We start from the raw sequence: 23,445 nt of genomic DNA, 5'->3' as shown, positions 1-23,445 counted from the left end.
CACAAATCCATGTCGGACACGAAGGGTAAAGTGCAAATGTCCAATAATATTTGAACGCACCACTTCCCTCCACGCTGGAGGTGATTAGAGGACGCTGAACTATCCCGGCGACGCCGCTTTAGACACTCCCTGTGGCCGGAGGACGCCGAGCTCTCAAGTCCATCCGGAGCTCCATTCAAAAGTGCCGAGAGCCACGTTCAAGCTCCAAAACCTCGAGTTTCCACGAGTTTCCACTTTCAGGCAGCCCGGAGCCGCTCCGGATTCGGACTGCGATCATCTCCGCGGTGCTACTTTTCTGCAGAAAATTGGATACTGGCAGAGAGGAAGCGACTTTGGGAGAGTTTAACGGTAAGTTCGGCATCTGGCTGTGATTTGGGTTCGGCGTTGCCAACTCTTGTTGTGTTTTCTTTGTTCGGTTGCTGCAACTTTTGGACAGTTTTACAAAACGTCTGCCCCACGACTCATTCATTCCTCTCCACTTCGCCGTGGAGGCGATTGGGAGTTGTATTAAATGTTTCTTTGTGTTATATATGAACAAATTGGAATCTAGGTGGAAATGAGGGAAAAGGTTTGTGCAGTATTTCGCAGTTTCATAGCAGTTCTTCTTTGGCTTTTGCGTCTCGAGTTAATTGATTTCATCTGGCGTCTTTTTGTGTGGCGAGATGTCCCACTAAGGAGATGCGTATCAAACTTAAATCTTAACAACTTTGTCCCATTTGGTGCCATTGCGACTATTTCTGCCATCATGAAACTTCGAACTTGTGTAGAAGAGCAACTTCTTAATTATGAAAAGGAAGGGGAAAAAAAGAAAACACTTTTAAACGGATTGCAACTAATTCCTCTGATCTGTGGATAAACAAGTCACAGAAAATGGCCAATGATGTCTTAAGGTGGTTAAACTTAGGGCAGGCTCATTGATCTTAGTTTTAAAAGGTCTTTTTTTAGTGTAGCTACTGGAATAAATCAATAGTGGTCGTGGACTGCCAGATTACATCACATCTGTTGCATGTGTATGAAAAGGTAGTCAGCCACTTTATATACAAAGAGCCACAGTACACAACATTGGCTCAGACTACAGATCGACATCTAATGTATATAATTATCTGTAAAGCAGGGTGCCAGGAAAATGTCAATATTCTTGCAGGCATGTTGATCGCTCACGGAAAGCATGCAAAAGCATTTTGATTGGATGAAGCCAGATCACAAAGCCTTCTGTCTCACTAGATACATTATTCATTCGTGTGAGAGAAATTATCTATCGTAAAACAAATCTGCATTACTTGTTTTAAGCCTCGACTGCTCCATTTCAAGTCTTCAAGTTTTTCATCAGAAGTCAACTTGAATCTCGGTAGAAGACTTTTTACAGAAGAGGAAGTCAATCCAAAAATGTCTATGCAGACCCACTAGTGGAAACATGGCATTCTGATTAATATTGAGTTTGTGGAATATGAATTAAGCAGTAAAATCCACCCGTTTTTAGCTAGCTTAGGGGGCGGCCATTTTGTCACTTACTGTCGACTGAGAATGACATCACAGTTGCTCAGATAACGACCAATCGTGGCTCAGCTTCAGAAAATGGGAGCTGTGATTGGTCTTTACCTGAGCCCTGAGCAACTGTGATTTTCAGTTGAAAGAAGTGACAAAATGGCAGCCCCCGAGATGGCTAAAAACAAGTGGATTTTGCTTCTTAACTCATATTCCACAAACGCAATACTATTCAGAATTCCATGTTGAGACTAGTGAAGGCGCATAGAATTGTTTTGGGTTGACTTATCCTTTTAAAGTGTTTTTTTTTTTTTTTTGTCTCTTGTATGTCCATTGGCTTAGAGGTCCCCCCATCCAAAATATGAACTTTTTACTGGTCAAACAAAGCTGTTGTTAGATAATGGGAAAGGTTTGTGCACTTCTTTATCGTTGACTTGACCAAATCATCTATGACCTTTCTCTCATTTTTTCATCTTCAGCATTTGTGTTTTAAGTTGACAGTGCCTCAAAAATCGTGCCCAAAGAACTTTTCATGAACTCGGGCCGTCGAGTGATCGAGGTCTGCGGTGGTGTTGAAAGGACCAAAGTCCTTTAGCCAGGCTGTTGTGGACAAGAGTGTTTGTGCTTGCTTTGCCAACCAAGCCATGCAGGTTTGTGTTGTGAGGCGTGGCTCTTGTTGGCAGTGCTGCAACAAAGGTACATGTGCAGCCCCAAAAGGGTGAAAAAAAAAAACGGTGCTGAATTTACATACATGTCTACATCTGATGCTGATTTCCAACCCTTTCACCCACTTTTTATTTCTTGTTGTTGTGCTGTCCATTTAAATTGGAACGCCGCTGCCTCAGTTCACAGTTGCAAGCCACCGAGTGCCCTTCTGCGGATCCTGCTAATGCAAAGCAGTCTGGGGAAACATTGAAGGTGTATTTGTGCGCTCATACAAATCTTGCAGGGTCTTCCCGTGTGCTTTTGCGTTTATGCTGTTGGTGATTTTGGGACACAGTGAATCCCTAAGCTTCTTTTTACAGGGGAACCTCACAAGTCAACCGAGATGGGGGTCAACTTCCAATTTGTTCATTTTATAGTAGTTTCTTTTTCTTTTATTTTTTTTTTTTGTCTACATCATCTCGTGATGCTTGCCAAAATCGCTGACATCCTCAGTTGAACACGACATGCAATTCTATCCCTGAGTGAAATGATTAATACTGTTGAGCCATAATTTTAGGAAGGTGCCTGAAGGGAATAAACCTGATCTCATGAGTGCATGTTTGTGGTTTAATTATATTTAATAATGGTGGACTGAACAAAAACAACTCCAGCCTTGGCTTGTTCCCTTTGACATTTTCACAGGGCGACTGGCAGGACAAAGAGGGACTTTGGCGATGGCTGGGTTCATTTTAGCGTCTCTTATGTCACAGAACAAACCAAACAATAGTTCCCATCATTCACCTGGTGTCTCATTTTTAGCATTGTTATGATCGAGCCATTTAAATTGTAGGGGCCTTTGTTATCGTCATTGTGGAATCTGCTCTCTGACGAAATGGAAATGATGAGTACACACATCTTCAGCACTTATCTTGCACATCTTAAGCACTTAGTTTGATGATGTCTACAATCAGAGTATGCAACTACATTCAGAAATGTTATGAAATATATATATATATATATATATATATATAATATAATAATATTTTTTTTTTTTATTTTATTTTTTTTTTAAATGCCAATTGTTTGAAGTGATTTGTCTAAAAGTCCACCAAGTGTATTCGTGTAGGAACGTGTACTCTCCCAATCACGCAGAACTCCAACCGACTGGTGTTGATGATTTAGGATTCCAGGTCAATTTTCCAGGCAGCAGCTTGCCACGTGCCAGTTCAAACCTCCATCCTCTTGTGCCCTGGCCTGATCTCTGACATTCCCACGACATGCTGCCGCTGCTCCATTAAAGAGTAGCGAATCTCCCATTGCTGGCAAGCTGTGATATTGTAACTCAACTGCCATGGCAAGACTAACTCCATCTGCATTTTGGGCTAAATTTGATCTTCTTTACTTGGACAGAGACGCCATTGTGTTCTCAAACAACTCCTTCAGGGTTAAAACCATGCAAATCTGTCTGAATAACTTGCACAGTACCAACTAATTATAGATCCAGAGTTTCCATTGACTATTGTGATTATCTTAGTCACAAATGGTTAAAAAATACTTCTTGGTCTTCTCGTGGCTACACATGAGGGTTAAAATATTAGAAACGGCTCTCGGAGGAAAGCATGCAATATAAAAGAGGATCCTAAACAATAGCAGGATGGAATACAAGGTGGTGGTCCTCTATGGCCACAATTCCATGGTAAACAAAATCGAGGTGGCGCAGTAAGTCATGTGTCTGTAAATAATAAATGCACATTTAATGGCGTTTCATGATGTTGCCCTGGCGGATTTGATCTGGCGGTGCTATCTGGGTCACAAAGCATGTCTCATATAATAATGCTCGTGAAATCTCAGGCCCAGCTCATCCATCGGTATCAGATTTTCACTGATTCAAATCTATATTATGTATTGTAGTTTGAAATTTCACCTCGTGATCTGTACAATGTGTATGTGAGATACAATTCAAGAGACGGACGTGCCGCCTAAATGTCATTTGAGCCTGCTGAGAGCCTCCACATTAGGCAAAGGGGATTGCACTTGCATCAAGAGGTGCAAGAAAAGTGTAGTGAGAAGTCACAATGCGAGTAATGAAATGGCTCTGTTCTCATCATTTCACAGAAAGCCGCAGAAGTGAACAAACTGCTTATTGCCACTCCCAGTTGAAGTTTGCTGTCAAACAAAACAAAGCAACCACGTAACATTTCCAGATGCGAAAGTCGGCTAGCTTAATGCTAGCACCTAAATTAATGCAAAGCGGAAGGGATAAAGAAACGAGCATTGATGAACACAAACCATTCAACAACACTTATAGACAGAATTTATATCAATAGTCACAGGCATATATTCTTTATCCTCTGTGAAAAAGGACAAACCTTACTGAGCTGTTTTGACGGTCTTCTGTGTTATATTGGAAAATTCATTAATTATTTACGTTCTATTTAATTGTTGTTAATGTATGTTGGGTTTTTTTTAATATACTACTGTACCGTGCTATATTTCTTCTCAAAAGCATAATGCTACCAAATTATTTTGGAGTTTTATTGGAGACTGGAACAGTTAAAAATGGCATTTCAGTTGAAAAAAGATTATTTGAGGGGTGCGTTTTGGGTTACAATTGTGGTCATTGGAAGGAATTGAAAACAAGTCAAAGCACCACTGTACGGTGTCTCACGATAAATATGAATTCCTTTTGATGATTGAATTAGAGAAGCACTAAACTCCTTATTTGGGTAAATAAGTTATAATATGTACAAAAACTGTATTGAATTGACCATTCTTTGGTTCTAATTGCTGGCCTTCGACCACTCAGCAGTCAGGATGATCCCGAGTGTAATCAAGGCTGTCAGGTCTTGTCTTCTCCCTTTTTGGAAGCAATCCAGCAGCCAGCAACTCTTATTAATGGGATTGTGCCACTGGCTGCCTCTAAGCCACTTCTTAGATCTGGACTGTGTGTGCAGTTACGAGCAAAGGAGCTGAGACCTTTGGGCTGCCAACAGAGGCAACGTTTTGCAGTCAGAATTGGTCAGCATGTGTTTGCAATGATGGCCAAAGGGCCATGTCCTGTCATCTTGTTTGTATGCGCCAATGTGTGTCTTCCGCTTTTTCCATGGTGCAGGTCTGTGATTTTTTTTTCTTTTTTTTTCTTTTTTTTTTATATCGGTGATAAAGCTCAGCCAGTTTGAAATGGGGGAAAAAAGAAAGAACGTTTGTGTAAAAATCACTGTCACCTACTATCCTCACTGTTTGGGGGGGAAAAAAAAAAAAAAGGAATTTACCAGATGGTCATCTGTAAGACTGCTTGTTAGGTAGCAATAGTGGTCAAGAATTGTCATTTCTTGACATTCAGGCTTACATATTATATTGTTATTTTGCGTTGTGATAATTCTACCAAAAGATAGAGTAGACTCTCCTTTCACCAGGAAATCGTTTGTAATCAGCAGTCAAATATGGGTTGTTTTACCAAAAATGTTCTCCTCAAAACTTTGACTGATTTCAAATCCGAAGCATTGCAGCGCCGCCATCTACAAGGATCTGTTAGTCGTTCCAGTGGTTTACAAACATGAATGTAAAAAATGTACTTGATGATTATAGAGGCCGGTGGCAGTAAATAACTGGAAGTCTTGGGAATTTCAAAAAACAGCGTCAAAAACTTCAGCAATTGCTTATTTTTATGAATTATGCAGTTTTGTTTCTTTGCAACGCTCTTTTATGGCTCACTGCAGCCAAGGCGCTTCTTTCTGGACTAATAACATTAGGCCCTGGAGGGAAACAGAAGCCAGGGAAAAAGTGAAGAGGAAGTTTACATGGAGCCATTTTTTTTTCCTTCCAAGAACTGGGGCTGTCTCTAAGTTACTGCTTGCTTGACAGCCCGAACAGAGTTATGTGTTGGAAACATTGAGTTTTTTTTTTTTTTCTTTTCTTCAAAGCCTCATGTAATCTGGCGTGCGTCATTTCATTACCTGCACTGTATGCCTTTTTCCTTCTGAGTTTGCATCCCAACCCTCCTGAGTGTCATTTTAATTCAAAGGCCTGCCTCTTAAATTATTCTACAACTGCTACTGGTGTTTCGACTGAGAAGCATACTGCAAACATTGGGATGTGTTGACTTGCTACGCTTGTATTCACTATCAGCCATTGCACAGCCATATTTTGTTTTCTGTGAGTGGTGAATAGTGGATGACTGCCTAGCCTCAACTGTTGGCCTAGCATGCGCAGCCGGTCACAGCGGCGAACATTGGGTTTGTGCTTGAGCAAAGCCCCGTATCAAGGCCATGAATGTATGCTAGGTCCCTCTTTTCTCCTGTCCTATAGCAACGGGATTACTGGCCCAAAAGGCATTGGAGGGCAACACGGGAGTGAAAACTGCCAGCCCCAGCATTGTCTTTGTCCAGCCGCTCGCCAGCCCAGATCGTTTACTGCCTGTGTGTTGTAGCAAGCAGACGGGTGCTAATATTGGGAATCCCGTGCTATTTCTTTGATTTATAAAAGACGCTGAAATGGGAGCATTTCCATCCGAGTAACCACCAAGAGGTCAAGCGTAAAGTCATTCTGCCATGGCACTAGAGAACAAGACTGACTAGACAAACAAAGAGCTTTAATTCCTCCTCCTTCGGTCAAACTATTTTTGGCCAAATTTTCTGGCTAATTTTAGACCTGTTTATTTACATAGCTTAGAATTCTGATTGAAGTTTTGCAGCATATATGACCACTTAGCTGACATGCCCACCTCCTTCCAGTTTATTGCACAACGTGTTTGACAAATCTTTTTATTTATTTATTTTCAGGGGGAAAAACCTACAGCCAAAATGGAGGTGAAAACGTCACTTCTAGACAACATGATTGGGGTGGGTGACATGGTTCTCTTGGAACCCTTGTCTGAAGACTCCTTCCTTGATAACCTGAGAAAGCGCTTTGACCACAATGAGATATATGTAAGTATACATTTCAGTGTATCCATTTTCTATACGTATGAAGTTTTCACCATTTTCAGTCATTTTAAAATAGTGATGAAACGATAACAGCGATATTAAAATTGCCACAATATCATCATTATGTCACGATATCAAAAGCATACCTCTGTAAAAAAAATATTACTTTTTGCCCAGTTCAGCCAAACACAGAATTATGAACTACAGAGACGATGATACGTTACGCCGCTGAGCCAATAGGAACACGACAATGAATGAACTGGCCAAGTCTATTTGTTTGTCACTACTGTTATAACGTCCAAAAACCCAATGTTGTTTTGTTTTTGTTTTTTTCAATATTGATTTTTTTATTTTTCACAATATCGTCGTTTTTATATCGTGAGATAATGTTTTGATATCATTACATCCTTATTTTAAAGTGTCCCTAAAGTGAAAGTAGCCTCCTAAATTTGATACACCACAAAGAAGAGTGTCCGCCTACACGTCTGCCAAGCCAGACCAAAAATAAAACAAAAAATTCTCCCCGCCTGGCTCTTCCATCGTTCTCTGCATGATGTATGTGTACTCATGGGAGACAACGAGGCACTCCAATGCAGTCGCGCCAGCAGACTATCAGAATGGAAGATGCATTTTCAGAGTCTATGTATAGCTAGTTAGCTAAATGCATGTCGCATTATTGCTGAATAACCGCTGAAGCAAACGAATGCGTTCAAATTTTTATGTAGTAGGGGAAAAAAATCAGGAAACCTAAAATGGTGAAAAGTCGGTTTTCAGAGTATTGAGTTTCGTTTGCACTTTTCAGGCTTGATCGGAAGCACTTTGTTGTAATGTAAACTTTGTTTTTGGTTCTTTGAAAGCCAGTCACTCTCATCCTTTATGGTATGCGCGAGCGGCTGGCTTTCTATAAGCAAAGCGTTTACGCAACTATTTTTATGTCTCATAATGGAGGCTGAGCTTCATGCACAGACTGTCTGGCTGCTCTCGACATCAGCTGTGATGATTACACCTCCACTTTGGTTGCCGTTGGCTCACAGTGCCCAAGGGATCATGTCAACTCATGCAGCAATGATAGCCGTAACAGTGCACAAGATATTTTCTTAAGACACCGCTCACTTCCCACAGGGGCATTGGGATGTTGTTTTTTTTATCATCTTGAAGTCTATAGCTCTCTGTAACTATAATCGCACAGCTTCTAATTTTCTAAATCAAGACTTCAATCTTTGTGGCATGGCAACGGTTTACATTTTAAATGGTGTCGTAATATCAAGATCTACAATTTGGAAAACAATGTGCCTTTTCAAAAGCAATGACTTGGGAAATCACAACCAACATTCCTTCAATAAATCTGAACGACAAACAATTGTACTCTTCTTGCCTATAAATGAAGTGCTTATTAAAAAAAGAATGATCGCAATATTGCTTCGACTGCAGGGCAAAACAAGCAAGTGGCTTATTTTAAAATGTCATTATTGGAAAATATAGAATATAGGCTTTGGCATTTGTACTTAACGTGATTCGTATCACTGAGAGACTTCATTTTGAAATAATGACGAGGCCTGCACATGTTCACTAAAAAGTTTTCAGAACGACAATTTAAAATTGTTTTATATTGCACAGGTGTCGAAAACGAGTCGCTTACTCCTTAGATTAGATTTCATTTGTTCATTCTTATTTCTTCAAGTCCTTCATTCAAAAGTCTAACACATTTATTATTTTTTTTTTCAATCTTCTCAGTCAAGACAGTTATGTTATGCTTTTTTTTTTGAAGAAGTAGTTATTTTTTTTTAGAGCATAGAATCAATGCAAGCATGTTCTTGTGCCGTGTACTTTTGGTCATCTAAAAGCCTCGGCAGCACATGACGATGTTTAGATTGCAGTCAATTATAGACTTTTGTAGCAGCCCTCTGCACTTGAAAAGGCCCAAAGCTTCCTCCTGCGTTGCGATTGAATGAGGGACTGTGGGAGGTTGTTGCCACAGGCAAGGCCATGCTCCACGCCTTTTGGAGTGGATTACGCAACAAACCATTACCATGGACAGCAGAGAGAATGTTTCAGTTTGATGTGTGAAAGTGCTATCCAGGCTCTGTTGTGAGCGTAGGAGTCGATGGCTGCTTATGCTCTCTGTGAGCTGAAGTGTTAGATTTTGCTCAGACGTGGTGTCAACGTTATGTAAAGATTTTTTTGGTGTGTGATGGAAAACAGAAAAGCTGGGCTTTTTACAGTATGATTCTGTTATGTGTAAAGTAGTAGAATATATAATTGCACATCCACTGCAGTAGGTGGAAGTGGTGCTCTCTTTGTCAGAGTGTGCGCAGGGAGTATAAACGATTTTAATGAAGTGAGTCAGCAAATTTATATTTTTGTTTTCTTTATTGTTTAATAAGGGTACAATATTTTGTAATTTTATATTTTCTTCTTTGGTGAACATAAACGCCCGCTGCAGTTAATGAGTTCATACCAACTCCATAAAAGTCCCTCATGTTATTTTTAGTCAAGACTAGCTCAGACTGTCAGGGTAGAAATATGGAAAAATCTTTTTTTTTTTTTCCTGGCATCATGCTTGCCATGTTTTCTATTTTTGTATTTCCACAACCCCTCGTTCCACTGATACTTCGACAATCTATTAAAAAAGGACAATCGTAAATGCAGATGGCAACACCAAGTAAGCTGCTGTCAAAAAGGGTCTTGCATGAAAAATGACAGGTATAAGTAGATGATTTTTCACATTTAATTTAAGGTGGGCTCAAAATATCATAATTGGTTTGGCAGGCACTAGAGCACCAGACTCCTCACATTGTGAGGTTTTGCCCCGCCCACAGATTCCTGTTTATCTTCAGTTTCACTCCAGGCATTGCAAGTCTCGACCAATGTATTAGCAAACCCCAGCTGAGAAAAGCTGAGGCAAGCAGAATTCCTCCCATTGTTGTTCAACAAACAGAGTTCAAAAGGTTTTTTTTTTTTTTTTTTTAATTAAACTCAGTCTACTGTCAGTCCAGTCAAATGAAGACATTGCAAATAAATTCACCAGCTGTTCACTCATTTCTTCCCTGCAGACTTACATTGGCAGTGTGGTCATCTCCATGAACCCCTACAGGTCGCTGCCCATCTACAGCCCAGAGAAAGTGGAAGAGTATCGCAACAGAAACTTCTATGAACTCAGTCCACACATGTGAGTGCGCCTCCAAATCTACCCTGATTCCCCCACTGGAATATTTTTTGTCATGTTTGTAAAGACCAGTTCCCAAATACTTGATAAAGTGAGTGGGACTGTTTGTTTTTCTTTTATTTATATTTTGGGGGGGGTCTATACATCTTATGTGTCCTGGGATTGACTGGCGATCAGTCCATGTCCCAAGTCAGCTGGGCTCCACTTCATCCACTGACCCTGAAAAGGATAAGCGGATGGTGGTGTTCAGCTGCATCTATTGGCAAAAGCCAGTGCATTGCACATCTCTGTAAAGATTATCAAAGTGCACTCTGTGACGAATCGGGAGGCCGGGGCGGGCAGGGGATCAGAAGGGCACTTGCTCTTGTAGTCTTGAGTCAGACTGGAGCTCCCCTGGCTATTCAGCTCTTTGGCCGACCATCTGTCCAATCGCAACATTACGTCAGCGTTGCTGTGAAGCTGCCAAAACGAAACAAAGGCCAACACTCGTCAATTAGCCTGCTGTGTCTTTGGTCAAGAGACAGATTGGAAGAAGGGAAATACCAATGGCCCAGAGTAGACACGTGCTAAGAAGACAAAAGCTAGATTTTGTCTATTCTTTAGCAAGCTATGAAGGAAAAAACAACAACCACAAGTTGTTTTTTAGACTTTGTACTGTGTTACTGACTTAACAGCATGTGTCATTTCACAATCAATACATAAAATCCTCGAATGGTACTCAATTGAATGCAGATCTCGGTAGAGGCTTAATATTTTTGATATGTGGTCTCTATCATGATCATAAATTTCAACAATTTGTTCTCTGATGAAACCAAAGCCATTGGCGATGTGAATTGAAAATGATTTCATTTTGGGAGCCGGCTCCCAGTCATTTGTTTCCTAGGAATTGTTTGTTTGGTTGCCAGTTGATTTGGCTTATCAATTCCTTTTGCATCACAAATGAACGATGATGTCAAATGCAAGGTGTTTTATTTGGTTCTAAACTTTTACAGCTTGGTCCACTGGACAATACAACCTTCATATTGTTATTTTAATGTTTGGGATTTTGTGTCTGCCCTTTTGCTACAATACACCAAGGTCCAAGATAGTAATGCAGCAATAGTCACTTTTCCATTCCGACTTTTTAATTTTTTTTAATAAAATTTTTTAAAGCCAACACTGTCCATTAGTCAAATTTGATCATTTCCATTCAATTCAGTCTCACACCATGCCCGTTTGCATGTGATATTGACAAAACCAGTTTATCAGTGTAAAATGAGTAAACGACATGCAAATATGTTACTCTCCTTCCCAGGACGGTCCTGACACACAGCAGACCAGATAATAGGTCATGTCTCTTTGCCTGCTCTATTTGGTTACCAATTTGTTTTTAAAGCCGTTACGACTCAAGTGGAAATTTTTGCAGCCGCTTTTGAATGATCTTGGGCTTCCAGATATGGTTCTTTTTTGCATCCTGAGCAAAACGTCTAAGCTTGTAGAACACAAGTAGTTGTCAAAAGGGCATTGACTGTATGGATTGAAATGGACATTCTCTGGACATTGTAAGCAGCAATGCACACTTGTCTTTGAAGCAGATTAAGTCTTGCGTAATAAGAAAGGCTTGTGTGGAAGATCTTCTGGAAAACACCAGTCAAATGAAGAAACATGCTCCATGAATGGATCTTAATCCTCCAGTCGGACCATCTGGGTGAAGCTTTGTGCCGTTGCATTCATCTACTCAACCTAATGTTACACACATAGTACGGGTAAATGTATATCCTAAGTTATGTCATGCCATGTTGTTTTTTTTTATCTGTAGTTCAACAAATACTGAACTGGTGTTCTCTAAAAAGTTTCCCAACTGCCCTAAAGAGCAACCTTAATACATGTTCGTAACCTATTGACTTGTGTGCATTTGACGCCCCAGTGACAGCCAGAGATACTTAAAAAAACCAAATAGGTAGCAACAAATTACTGCGGAACCCTTTTCCCTTTGTTGTTTTTTTTCACTCTCTTTTCAAATAACGCACCCGCACTCTAAAAGTAAATATCACTTGTGTGTCAACCAGCAACAACTTTTGGAAGTGAATGTTCCCGTCACGGCTATTTCACAATCAATTGAAATGTCATTGCAAAACCTAATTGTATGAAAACATCAGGCTATTGATATTTTGAGAGACTTGCAAATCCATCTCTGCTCATTTAGAAAATGCTCTTCAAACTAGCAGAGTTCCATTTGCCAAATGTGGCACCCATAAGTTAACGAGCACTCCCTCAAGGCGCAGTTTCTCCTCTTCGGCACATGAAGGTATAGCATTATTGGTGAACTAATTAGTGCCCTTTGCCCATGCACAGAATCGTTACAGCTGGCCTGGAGTCTGTTGTTAGACAAAGCCGGACACCGATTGAGAAGTACGGCTTTGTGCTCTCTAGGGTAGGATCCGATTTTCCAAATGTTCAATGACGTATTGAAGTCCCCAATGCTCAACTGCATCACATTTGACTAATGGGCAATGGGCCAAAGCCTGTGCTTGTGTATAAATCGGGACTTTCCGGTGGTCGACATTTTTGGGCAGATTAACATCCTCCCTAAATAAAGATTACTTGAACACAAATATCCTTCTTTACACCTTTACCGATGGAACATCTTTGCCGCATGTACGAATGATCTTAAGTGAATAGGATTTGGCACATCGGTGTCAAATTTCAGGCCGTCATTGTCACTGGGGACCCTTGGCAGCCCTTTCGGCGTCTTGCCAAGACCTTAGGACACATTTGAAGACAAATTAAGCTGTTACAAAAACTGCACACTGTGTTGCTGATGAAGCAGTTTTGTTCCGAAACATAAGTTCTTACATGCGATGTTCGCCCTGTGAATTTATGGGTTGGCTGAACTTTAGTCATTTACTGATTAATGGCATCACACCTTGGTTTGCCTTTCACTGCTCGTCATGGCTAAAGGTTGTAAATCTATATGGCCTCTTGTCTTTGCATTATTCCTCATTACTCCTGGACATTGTACCAGGATTTTCCTGCTAAAATAACAGCGGGAAATTGTGGTGTAAATGAGTAAGTTACCACTTTTATTTGCATGTATATTATAGGAAAAACGCCCCAACCACAACCTCTCTGTAATTGACGGGCGATCGGTCGAGGGTGCGGTCCGCCTCTTGTCAGCTTAGATAGGCTGCAGCTCCCCCTCGACCAACAGACGAACCGGATAAATGGTGCGGAAAGTAAATGGGTCGATGCTTACAAATATACAAATCTTCGACTTTCTGCGTTCATCGTTGATCGTTTTCATGCCACACAGTCCCTGTTGTGATCACGGTGTCAGCAGGCTTATATAATCACCGCCGTAGCAGCAAACCTGTTTGTCGGTAGCTTTGAAGTGGGCACTTTGTGAAATGACATTTTGACTCAGGTGGGTAGATTGTGTTGGCGTGCTGGTGAGATCAGCAAGCCCACAGAGGAACGATTGCGAAAGAGTGAGCTCGTTCCTTTCAACTCACATTTTTCATTCGCGGATGAAACGCAAATGAATGGAGGGTGTCGAGAAGCGGTAGTAAAACAGGCCAAAATCCAGATGGCAGGGGTTGAGGCAGGCTGAACGATTAGTCGCGTTCTCGGGGCTTGGGAAATGTGATAAAAAATCTGCAGTATTTTGTTCTAACTGCAGGTGACATATTATACTAGTCAATGTGAGATAACTAATCATTAATAGAAAGTTATTGCGTTTTTCTTTTTCATAAGTAATTGATTGACTTGCTGCAGGCTCAATGAAACATAACTGACTACGAGTACTGACTTTTGCAATCCATCAGGAACCTTCTGACGGAAATGTAGCAGTGCCCTATAGATGTACCCGATAAAGAAACAGATGGAATGGCCTGCTGCTGTTTTTCTGCTGTCAGAACAACCCGAGCAAAGTCATGGTTGGGTAGCATGTGATTGGTCAAATGAACTCAAACAAGCTATTAAACGGGTTTGGGAGTGATTCATGTGAAGAGGATTCAATAGCCTGTGGAAATGTGGCCATGTGTAGAACCAGCTATTTTGTCCAGACCGACAAAGGGGACAGATTTAGAGACGTAAGACTGCCACTAAACTGCCCTTACACAAGGCCATTGTGTTGCTGTTCACGCGCTACAGAATGTTATCTGGACAAAATGCATCTTGATTTCTTATATGCTGAAATAGTACCGCTTTGTTTCCTGCTGTTGCATCACGAAGTCTGTGTTACAGCACTGTAGGAAGTATCCAGTCACAAGATAAAGGCACATTCAGGTAGAGGAGGGTGGCGAAAAAACGTCTTTCCATCCATTTTATGCACCGCTTATGCTTAACTTTTTAAATTTTATCATCTAGTAGGCTACAGTATTTTGCCTTATTTAACGATTCTGGTGCAAAATATGCATCTGAGGTGCATTGTTTGAACCCATGTGTGTTTTTCACACTTTAACATGCTATCAGAGTGCAAAGTTGGTAGGTAATAAATAGGTCTCAGTTGTGAACATCAACTCGCTCACTCTAAATCCCCCCAAAAGTTTTATGTCCTTTTCAAAAGCAGCAACCGTGTGAAAGGCCTCGCTATATCTCATTGTGTCATCTCTGGTGGCCAAAGACATCGCTTTAGTGGCAGAATAAGACATTGAGAGCAGCACCAATGAAAGAATCTCCCCCAATCTGACAAGCCTGCTGCGTTTGGGATCATAAAATGAAGTCTTGGGCCTCCGTTTCCATTTCAATGCCTGTGGCTTTGCGCATGTGGCGACGTAACTAACCCCCCCCCATCCCGGGTATATTGCATAGCCAGGACATTAGGTTTCATCCATGTGCTGCACCATTTATTACTCGATGAAATCTCCTGACTCAGGCATTCAGTCACATTCACTATACTCGGTAATCATTTTTAAACTCAATTTTTTTTTTTTTTTTTAGTTTGTGTGCAAAATTTGCAGTTCCACCCCACAAGTTTTAATGTATGGACCAGGACATAGTAGTATCACACATGTACAGTCAAGTAAGGAGCCCCACTTCACTTTTTGTAAGAAATGAAATAGAAGTATTCTGGATGTGTGTGTTTTACCCTGTTCTGTAGTCTTTTCTTCTTCCACCTGTTTTACAGCTACACAATGTCATAAGCAGTCACATTTGGGCCACATCTGTTAGAACCCGACATCTCTGTGCATGTATACTGCCCGGCCACCCACACGGGCTGCTTTGCCCACGGTCCCTTAATGGTTGTATCCACGTGTCTGCGTGTGTGTGTGTGTGTTTTCGGCTTGGTTAGCTCGGCCTCTTCATCCACCTGGTCTTTAGGAAGGAGTCGTTTCCTTGGCTCTCGCAGCAGAGCCGAGCGGATTTCCTGCCTCGCAGGGAAGCCTGATCACTCGGAGATCACAGGCTCCTCTCCTGATGCCCTCTCAAAATAGAAACTGCTGAATTTAGCAAAGTCCTGTGCAGGGGTTGTCAATTTTGGGGATAGTGAAAAGATAAATGGCATAGCAAATGTGCTGTTTGGTATATAATTTGAGTGTTAATGTCCTGAGAGTACATTTACCAGAGCCCTCGTATCTTGGTTACAGGAGTTTAGTCGAGAACCAACGGAACTATTTTCTAGCGCTGATGTCATGCTGTTGCGGTTTTTGTTCACCGCTGCCACGTGTAAATCCAAATTATAACCCTTAGTCTGACGTGAAGGGGGAGTGCCAAGATCAACTTACGGTCTTGGGCCTGGTCCCCGTCTCAAGGCCGCTTTTGCAGCTTCACACACTTTTGAAGGTGGCCAAGTGAGACTTGTTGGCTTCTGTTTTTCCAGAATCCTTTGCATCTGCATGCATGTACAGTACCTGTGTGCTGGGACAAAGCAATTAGTTCAGTTTCATGTATTAGTCCAGCGCTAATGGTAGCTCAACTTAACTGTGCGTGTAATCTTGACTGGCTGTGACTCACTTGGAAAAGTCCCTGGCAATGAACCTCCTATCCTTTTTTCTTTTCCCCACCCCTCTGGTACCCTCACCCCTTTGGCCCACAGTTTTCCCCTTGGGCAGGATAATTGTGTGATGGTTTGCTCATTGTCAGGATCAAGTCAGGCGACAGAAGCCTTTTCACAAAGAAGACATCTGCCGCACTGCGCTGCCCTTTTCAGTTGTGGGCTGTGGCAAGTCTTAGCAAAGTGCAAACTGATGAGCTGAGAGAGATTTTAGTTGCTAGAACCCAAATGTCACTAGCTAGCTCGTTTCAGTACATTAGCTGTGATTTGCGAGTTTATGGTCGAAAAACTGCGTTTGCAATTGGGACGATCTGAATTAAATTAAATTAAACTAAATAGTTACACCACATATTCTTGGAGGTTGAGTTGTCACCTGCTGAATGCTTGAAGGTGTAGTTTGCCACAGTCGAGCCCTACTGGGGGGGAAATGTCCGTCTTGATTTGTGAAATAGGTCGTTGAAACACAAATCCACAACATTGTGTGGGGTCGAGGGCACCAGTGGAAAAACAGATTGTGTTGCTTTTGTCAGGAGGGAGTTGAGACATTTTCCACGCCCAACTGGGTTTGTCAATGAAGCCATCATAAGCAGTTTCATAGTTTGAAAACCGATCGTAGTCCTCTGTTGGGGTTGGATTTGAACGTGCCAATGTATGATTAACCCCCGTGTTTGAATAATATCCGTAATTGCTGACTTTTATGATGACAGATCAGCCAATGGTTGCAATAATGTCACAATAGTGTCTAACAGCCATGTATGAAATGCATTTCTCATCAGGATTAAAACCAGTTGTGACTTAATCTCTGCTCGGCCTGCAGCATGGAGTCATTCATTTATTATATTTAGCGGTGAATCTAAAATGGAGCCTCTACAATGCAGCTAAATAAAGTGACAAGTCTGTCTTACAGATGCGACCTCATTCTGCAATATGCTCACATGCTACTGATTAGGTTGGACGCCACTGAGCATGACACAGCTCTCTGACATTTCTCTGAACCTCTTTCACTCTTCACCTTGCCAGAAAGTGTTACGATTTTACCCAATGATGAATTAATGGACAAAATAGAGACAAGCATATTGATCATATCAAATCATTTGTATCTTGTATCGATGCATTTGCATCCATGTGGTTCCGTAAACAAATGGCAAGTAATAAATTTGATTCTAATGAGTTAATACTTTTTGTCCCCCAGTTATGCGTTGGCAGATGAGGCCTACAGGTCACTCAGAGACCAGGACAAGGACCAGTGTATTCTCATTACAGGGGAGAGCGGGGCGGGGAAGACCGGTAAGAAACAATTTGCATTTGATATTTCTTTTCATTTGGATCAATGTTAAATTAACGTTCCTGGGGAATATTTGACTGTTTCTTAATTTGTACTCTGTGGGCATGTTAAACACACCCCTACTTGACAAATACTATATAAGAGATCATTCACACAGTAACTTGGATCTGGTTATTTTAAACACATATCAAACAGTTCCTAATTGCTCATGACTCAAACAAAAAGATGAATATTCAAGAAGAGCATGGGGCTGTGCAATTAAGCAAAAATCAGTTACGATTTCAGTTACACTCCACGATTACAAAATTGACAATCGTGAAAGAAAAAAAAGATTCATTTGAGTTGCTTTGAGGCTTGCGCACGCGAGTTACTCAAGTTAATGAATTTTTTTTTTTTTTTTTTTACATTCAAACATTTTCTTGTTTTGTTTTTAACAATATGAATTTAAAGAAAATATCGTTTGAATAATCGCGAGTTCAATTATTACCAAAATAATCGTGATGAATATTTTTTTTCTTTTAAACCGAGCAGCCCGAAGAGAGTCTTGAATCCAAGATAGGCCAGTAATTGGTTGGTACATGCCTGGAGGGGAAAAATGTGCCTTATCAGCTCTGCTTGTCTTGTTTGGGATGCTCAACAAAGATCTTTCCAAGACCTAGTCAAAACCTGCTCAAAGGCAACTGTATAATGGTTCCTATGCAGGAGGCCACTCAGTAGATCAAATCTACATTGCAAGGCAACTCCATGGTGGTGATTTTTTTTTTTTTTTTTTTTTTTTTAATAATTACATGTTTGTACATGAATTGCAAAAACACCTCTGAGTAGATGTCATGAAATCAAAACTGCAGACAAAATAAGGTTTTGTGTTGTTTTCAAGTAAAAAGCACACTATGGATAAAATGGATGGACTGGAAAGTATGTACTAAAAAAAAAAAAAACAAAAAAAAAAAACAAAAAAAAAAAAACTAATAATTAATCAAAATAAACCAGTCATATGTTGCACTTGTACTTTCCAGTATCTCTGTAACGTGGCAGTAAGTGAAGCCCAAGACAGTATAAAAATGTTTTAGCATGATGTTCTGGGTTTTATGTAGGTGCTCTCTTTGATATGGAAGGGAAAAAAAGGCCCCTCCCAAGATGCTGACCCGCTAAATCGAGGCGATAAATGTGGATTTCAGTAATCTCATCGTCCCTGAAGCTTTGTAGTGGAACAAGGCCATCAAAAACAGGCCTGCCCCAAAAATATGGGTCATCGACGCTGATGTCGTGCTCGGGTTTTTCTCACGCTTCTAGAGCATGTAAATATTATTAGACAATTACAACATGTAAAAGAAATGTATTGCTTGAGAGAAAACGCCTGGGAAAGTTGATGTTTCCCAACCTACAACACAATGCAAGTAATCACTGCAGCATGTACCGCGTTACTTTGAAAGCAGATGATGATGACCATCATCCTCATCATCATCATCATCATTTCTCAATTTGGCCGCTACACGTTTGCCCACAATCCTCCTCTAAACCTGGCTCAGCGTTTGATGACCTGCCAGGCTCATTAGCGCTCTGCAGCATCAACGGATGTCGAGCGCCTTGCTATCGCTTACTGACACATCCCTCGCATCCTCACTTCTGGGTCACTGTCCTCTCACTTGATCCCCATGCCAGTTCTCACAAGCTAGTCCGCTTGTTTGAGGCAACGTGAGATGCTATCTGAGCCGGTTGTTTCTTTCGCTCGAAATGATTTTTCAACACTGCAGCATCTGGCATCTCATTGGAGCTAGTTTTCATGATGGCCTGATGCAATAATAGTCCTATAAGTAGAAAGTAGGTTGTTTTGTGTATTGAGGCCTTCTTCTGCCTGATTGATCCACACCCGTCCGTCCCTGATGGGTGCCAGCGGGGATGAGGTAAAGGGGATTTTTTAGGGGGGAGATTGAAGGATAAGTCACGTCTGGCGACAGAGTGGCCTTGATATTTATCTGTGTGTGTTGTTGCAGAGGCCAGTAAGCTGGTGATGTCATATGTGGCAGCGGTGTGTGGGAAGGGCCAGGAGGTGAATAAGGTCAAGGAACAGCTACTGCAGTCCAATCCTGTGCTGGAAGGTGAGTCGAGTGACCTACAAGCTCGGTCATGGACTGTCTGTGTCAAATCAAGTGTGGCTCAAACAACGGCACTCTTTTTCTGAACTTTGAAGATAAACTGTTTCGTTTTTTGTTTTTTTTCTTTTTATATTTCATTCATGACAAGCAATGGATTTGAAATTGTGGTGAAGGATATTTATTTCCCAATGTCATTCAAAGCATCTAGTGTTGACTAGAGACAAAAACATTAGGGATTCACAGGTACAACCTTTTTTTTTTTTTCCAGAGTCCTTACATTTGACTTGGCGATACGGAATACGATACTTGATAATGCCATTTTAATGAAAATGTGTTTTATGTTGATCAATTATTCTTCAAAAACACACACTTTTACTGAATGAAGGTTAAGTTTATGAACAAAGCTGTCACGATGATGCTTTCCCTTTGCATTAGACGGTGACTGCTGTGACATAATTAGGCAATGTTTATAACTTGACCAACAGGCAACACCTTGAATCTCTACTTTTTCTTTGCTTGGATTAGATGAAAATGTCTTTGGGTTCTCCTCAAATGCTGCACTTGTATATTTTTTTCCCCTCACTTTGTTGGTTGCTCCTGTTTTGGTGCAGTTGTGAATATTGCTCCTGTGATAATCAAATTTCCCTCACAGCATGAATAAATTATCTATCTATGAATTTCACTAATATATAGCACTTGTTATACACATGGAATAATCCTGCCCCACTTGTCGGGTATGTACTGTATAAGTGCTCCTTTTGTTTTCTGCGCCGGGTGCTCCAAGGGGGCAGTGTGGTGCCTACATTCAGATGACAAACGTAGATTTGTTGGAAAGACACAAAGAAAAATGTTGCGCCATTGCAATAATATTACTCATTTTCAAAGGATAGATTCATACGAGTATATTTATGTCGCTGCGCCAGTTGCATTCAAAACGCTTCACGTATTAGTGTTAGCATTAAGCTAGCTGTCGTTTGCCATCGAAAGCTATGTTTAAATGTAATTGTCTTTATACTGTGTTATTTTCGCTGTAAACTTTCCCTGGCAGTGTCAATAACCAGCTAGAAGAAAGCACACTCTGACTCATTTTGGTGACCTGGCTGCTCGTTACCTGACAAAATTACTCGCTCAGTTCGGACCGAATAATATTGTAATTACACCATTGCGACGGCAAATCAGATCACAAAATGTGCTTGAATTGTGCACATGTATATGAAATGCGACTCTTTCCTACAAGGAGAGCTGGATGGCGGACGGCTGTGTTTGCCGTGGGGGGCAGTGGACAGGAAATGCCCATGAAGGATGAGGCTATATGCCGGTGTTTTTGTCGCCGAACATCTGCAAGAGTTTAGCTGCTGCTGCTGCTTAATGCTTCACAGGGAGAGGGGGAGTACAGCTATCCGGCTTCACACAATGCATCTGTGTGCTCTGGGCCTCTCGCTTTTTTGGAATATGCTCTCCTTTTTACTCAATGCTAATGTCTTGCTAACATTTATTTATGCCCGCTAGCTTTCTGCGGCATTATCTTTCTTACCCTCTGGCAGCTGTCACATTCAAAGTTTAAGTTGCTTTGCCAATAGTATACGCAGTAAAGATGAATTTTTGGTGTAGATATGAAGAGGAGGGTGTTTTGGTTTAGAAAAGACCTCTTTATAAGGATAAAGAATGCAAGTGGCACATTATTGTGACTCAAACACAAAAGTGTATATATGAATTGTTAGAATGTTTCTTTTTATTTCACTTTAATACACATATTGAAGTACTGAGACCTGAATGTGGCATGACAGAAAGGTTCAGATCTATCAAAGCCTGCAAAATCCACGTACTTTGCTTAATCCAAACAGAATTACGGGGCCTCATCTGTACAAATGGCCGTGATCTATATTGATTGACATCTAGCAGGTCCAAGGCTCTGTATCATATGATTTAGTATACATTGTCCTCCTTTTTCTGTTTTTATGGGTTTTGACATGCAGTATTTTAATTTTATTACTCTCAACTGTTTTCCAATTTTTCAGCCTTCGGAAATGCCAAGACTGTGAGGAATGACAACTCATCCAGATTTGTGAGTGTCCTGACAAGACATTTCTTCAAGAACTGTGAATTAATGGCTTTGTTTGAACTGGTGCTCATGTTGACTAAATTCTCAACGTCTACCTGTCTTGCTTGTGGCGACCAACTTGGATTGCTGAATGTGATCATTTAGATATTACTTCCTGTAAATTTGTTGAGTGTCCATCTCCACCAGATACGTCTTGATCGGGCTTGAAATGGGATTAATTGTTAGTGTGCATGACATGCACATCTCAAGAGTGTCTGTGACAGCAAAAGACAACAATTGTGACAAACATTGTTTTGTCAGTAGTAAGCGATCTCCATGGTGACAAGCACTTGTCTCGTTTCCCCCCTGTTTTGGGAAAAACACACTCCCCTATGCTTCTCACCAGCAGCGGACCTGGAACAGTTTTGATATTTTGAAGTGACACACGTGAGATGGCTTTTGACTTTGACTTTTGATTTTTTTTTTTTTTTTTTTTTTCTATTTAATATATTTTTTTAATAAAATACTGGCCAATTCAAAAGGTCTCTCACCTCATTGAGATCTTTCGGCTGTAACCCGGTTTTAAAACTTTTCATCAATCTACCCCGTTGAACGTCACTGCTTCAGTGCATTAATCACTTGAACAGTAACACTTGCTGTGCTGTACATTCCAAAAAAGAAACATACGTTTTTAGTCCTTTTTTTCCCCCCTGTCATCCTGCAATATGAAATAACTAATCTCCGTAGTAGCTATGAAATCATGCCAGTGCGTAGACTTAGACCAGAGTTGTAGCCGTGCAGGAGTATTATAAAGGATTACGGCCCTGATCTGTTTATATTTAGGTAACCTTGGCATAAACCTTCAGACAAGGTCGTGATGACAACCCAGCGGATACCGGGTCATCAGACACCCATGGATGATCATGAAACCACATTTTACTCAGCATAGTCTGCTTAATGGAGGCACCAAGGGGACCCGGAATAGCTTTTTTGTTCCGTTTTATGGCTGAGCAGTTGACTGAAGTTTCAGGTCTTACATTGCAAGCGAAAAGCCAAGATGGTGCCCTTTTTGCCGCGTGCTTCGATCTGATTGTGTCATGTTGTAACTGGTGACCTGTTGCCTACAGGGAAAGTACATGGACATTGAGTTTGACTTCAAAGGCGATCCCCTCGGTGGAGTCATCAGCAACTGTAAGTCGCCCGCCCTCGTTCCCAAGTGTTGCAAAGAAACCCGCCTTAATGCGCATGCCATATGACCAATAAAGATGTCAGCAGTTCATTGAAACGACCGTGCATTCCTTCATCAAACCGTCCAGACTTTACATTGCACAGCCACAAATGTGCCCCCAAGCCAATCTCATACCCAGACTGAACAAAACGCACCCCCTCCACACTGTGCCTCTCCCCTATTCAGTTCTCGTCTCTGTTTTGCTTTTATCTTGCCTCTGTTCACATTGTTTTGTCTGCGCCGGATTCCCCGCCAGAGGTCATAGAAAACAACGAAGGGGAGCTTCTGTTCGAGGCACAAGTCACTCTGTTTGTTGGCCCAAGTTAATTCCCGCACAAGCGAGCGAGTGTGAGGAAGAGCCACGGACATGTGACTTCGTCAGACACAGCAGGTTGACTTTTTGACCGGGCGGGTCAATGTGGAATTTCTTCTAGAAGCATTGTATCAGGTCCCGCTAGTTTGGCGTCGCCATTTTTCTTACCAGAGTGGAAGGCCGCGTTAGCTTAATTCTGTTGAAAGCGGAGTGCTTCACACTTGTGTTTGACTCCTGTCAGCCACTCACTAGTTCTATTATTGATGTGCTTGAGCTGTGTGATTCAC

At 41.2% G+C, this 23,445-nt stretch overlaps 1 protein-coding gene across 3 annotated transcripts in view; it reads left to right on the top strand.

Annotated features, from left to right (window-relative positions):
- The first annotated feature begins 54 nt into the window (after positions 1-54).
- Positions 55-23,445, top strand: part of myo1b (myosin IB) — a 48,501-nt gene continuing 25,110 nt past the window's right edge. The window contains exons 1-7 of one of the 3 annotated variants that reach the window (XM_086052139.1): positions 55-348; positions 6,912-7,058; positions 10,109-10,224; positions 17,388-17,482; positions 19,475-19,579; positions 21,595-21,641; positions 22,745-22,808. In XM_086052139.1, the coding sequence (XP_085908265.1) occupies positions 6,933-7,058; positions 10,109-10,224; positions 17,388-17,482; positions 19,475-19,579; positions 21,595-21,641; positions 22,745-22,808 (553 nt within the window). In that variant the 5' untranslated portion in view covers positions 55-348; positions 6,912-6,932. The remainder of the gene's footprint in view (positions 349-6,911; positions 7,059-10,108; positions 10,225-17,387; positions 17,483-19,474; positions 19,580-21,594; positions 21,642-22,744; positions 22,809-23,445) is intronic. The other 2 variants (XM_086052140.1, XM_086052141.1) reach the window with 2 other exon arrangements.

The sequence above is a fragment of the Filicampus tigris genome, chromosome 14 (genome assembly GCF_054856515.1).
Source record: "Filicampus tigris isolate MCC_2025a chromosome 14, RoL_Ftig_1.0, whole genome shotgun sequence".
In the NCBI taxonomy this organism is placed as follows: domain Eukaryota; kingdom Metazoa; phylum Chordata; class Actinopteri; order Syngnathiformes; family Syngnathidae; genus Filicampus; species Filicampus tigris.
The sequence above is the reverse complement of the archived record's forward strand: the minus strand, read 5'-3'. Positions and strand labels throughout refer to the sequence as shown.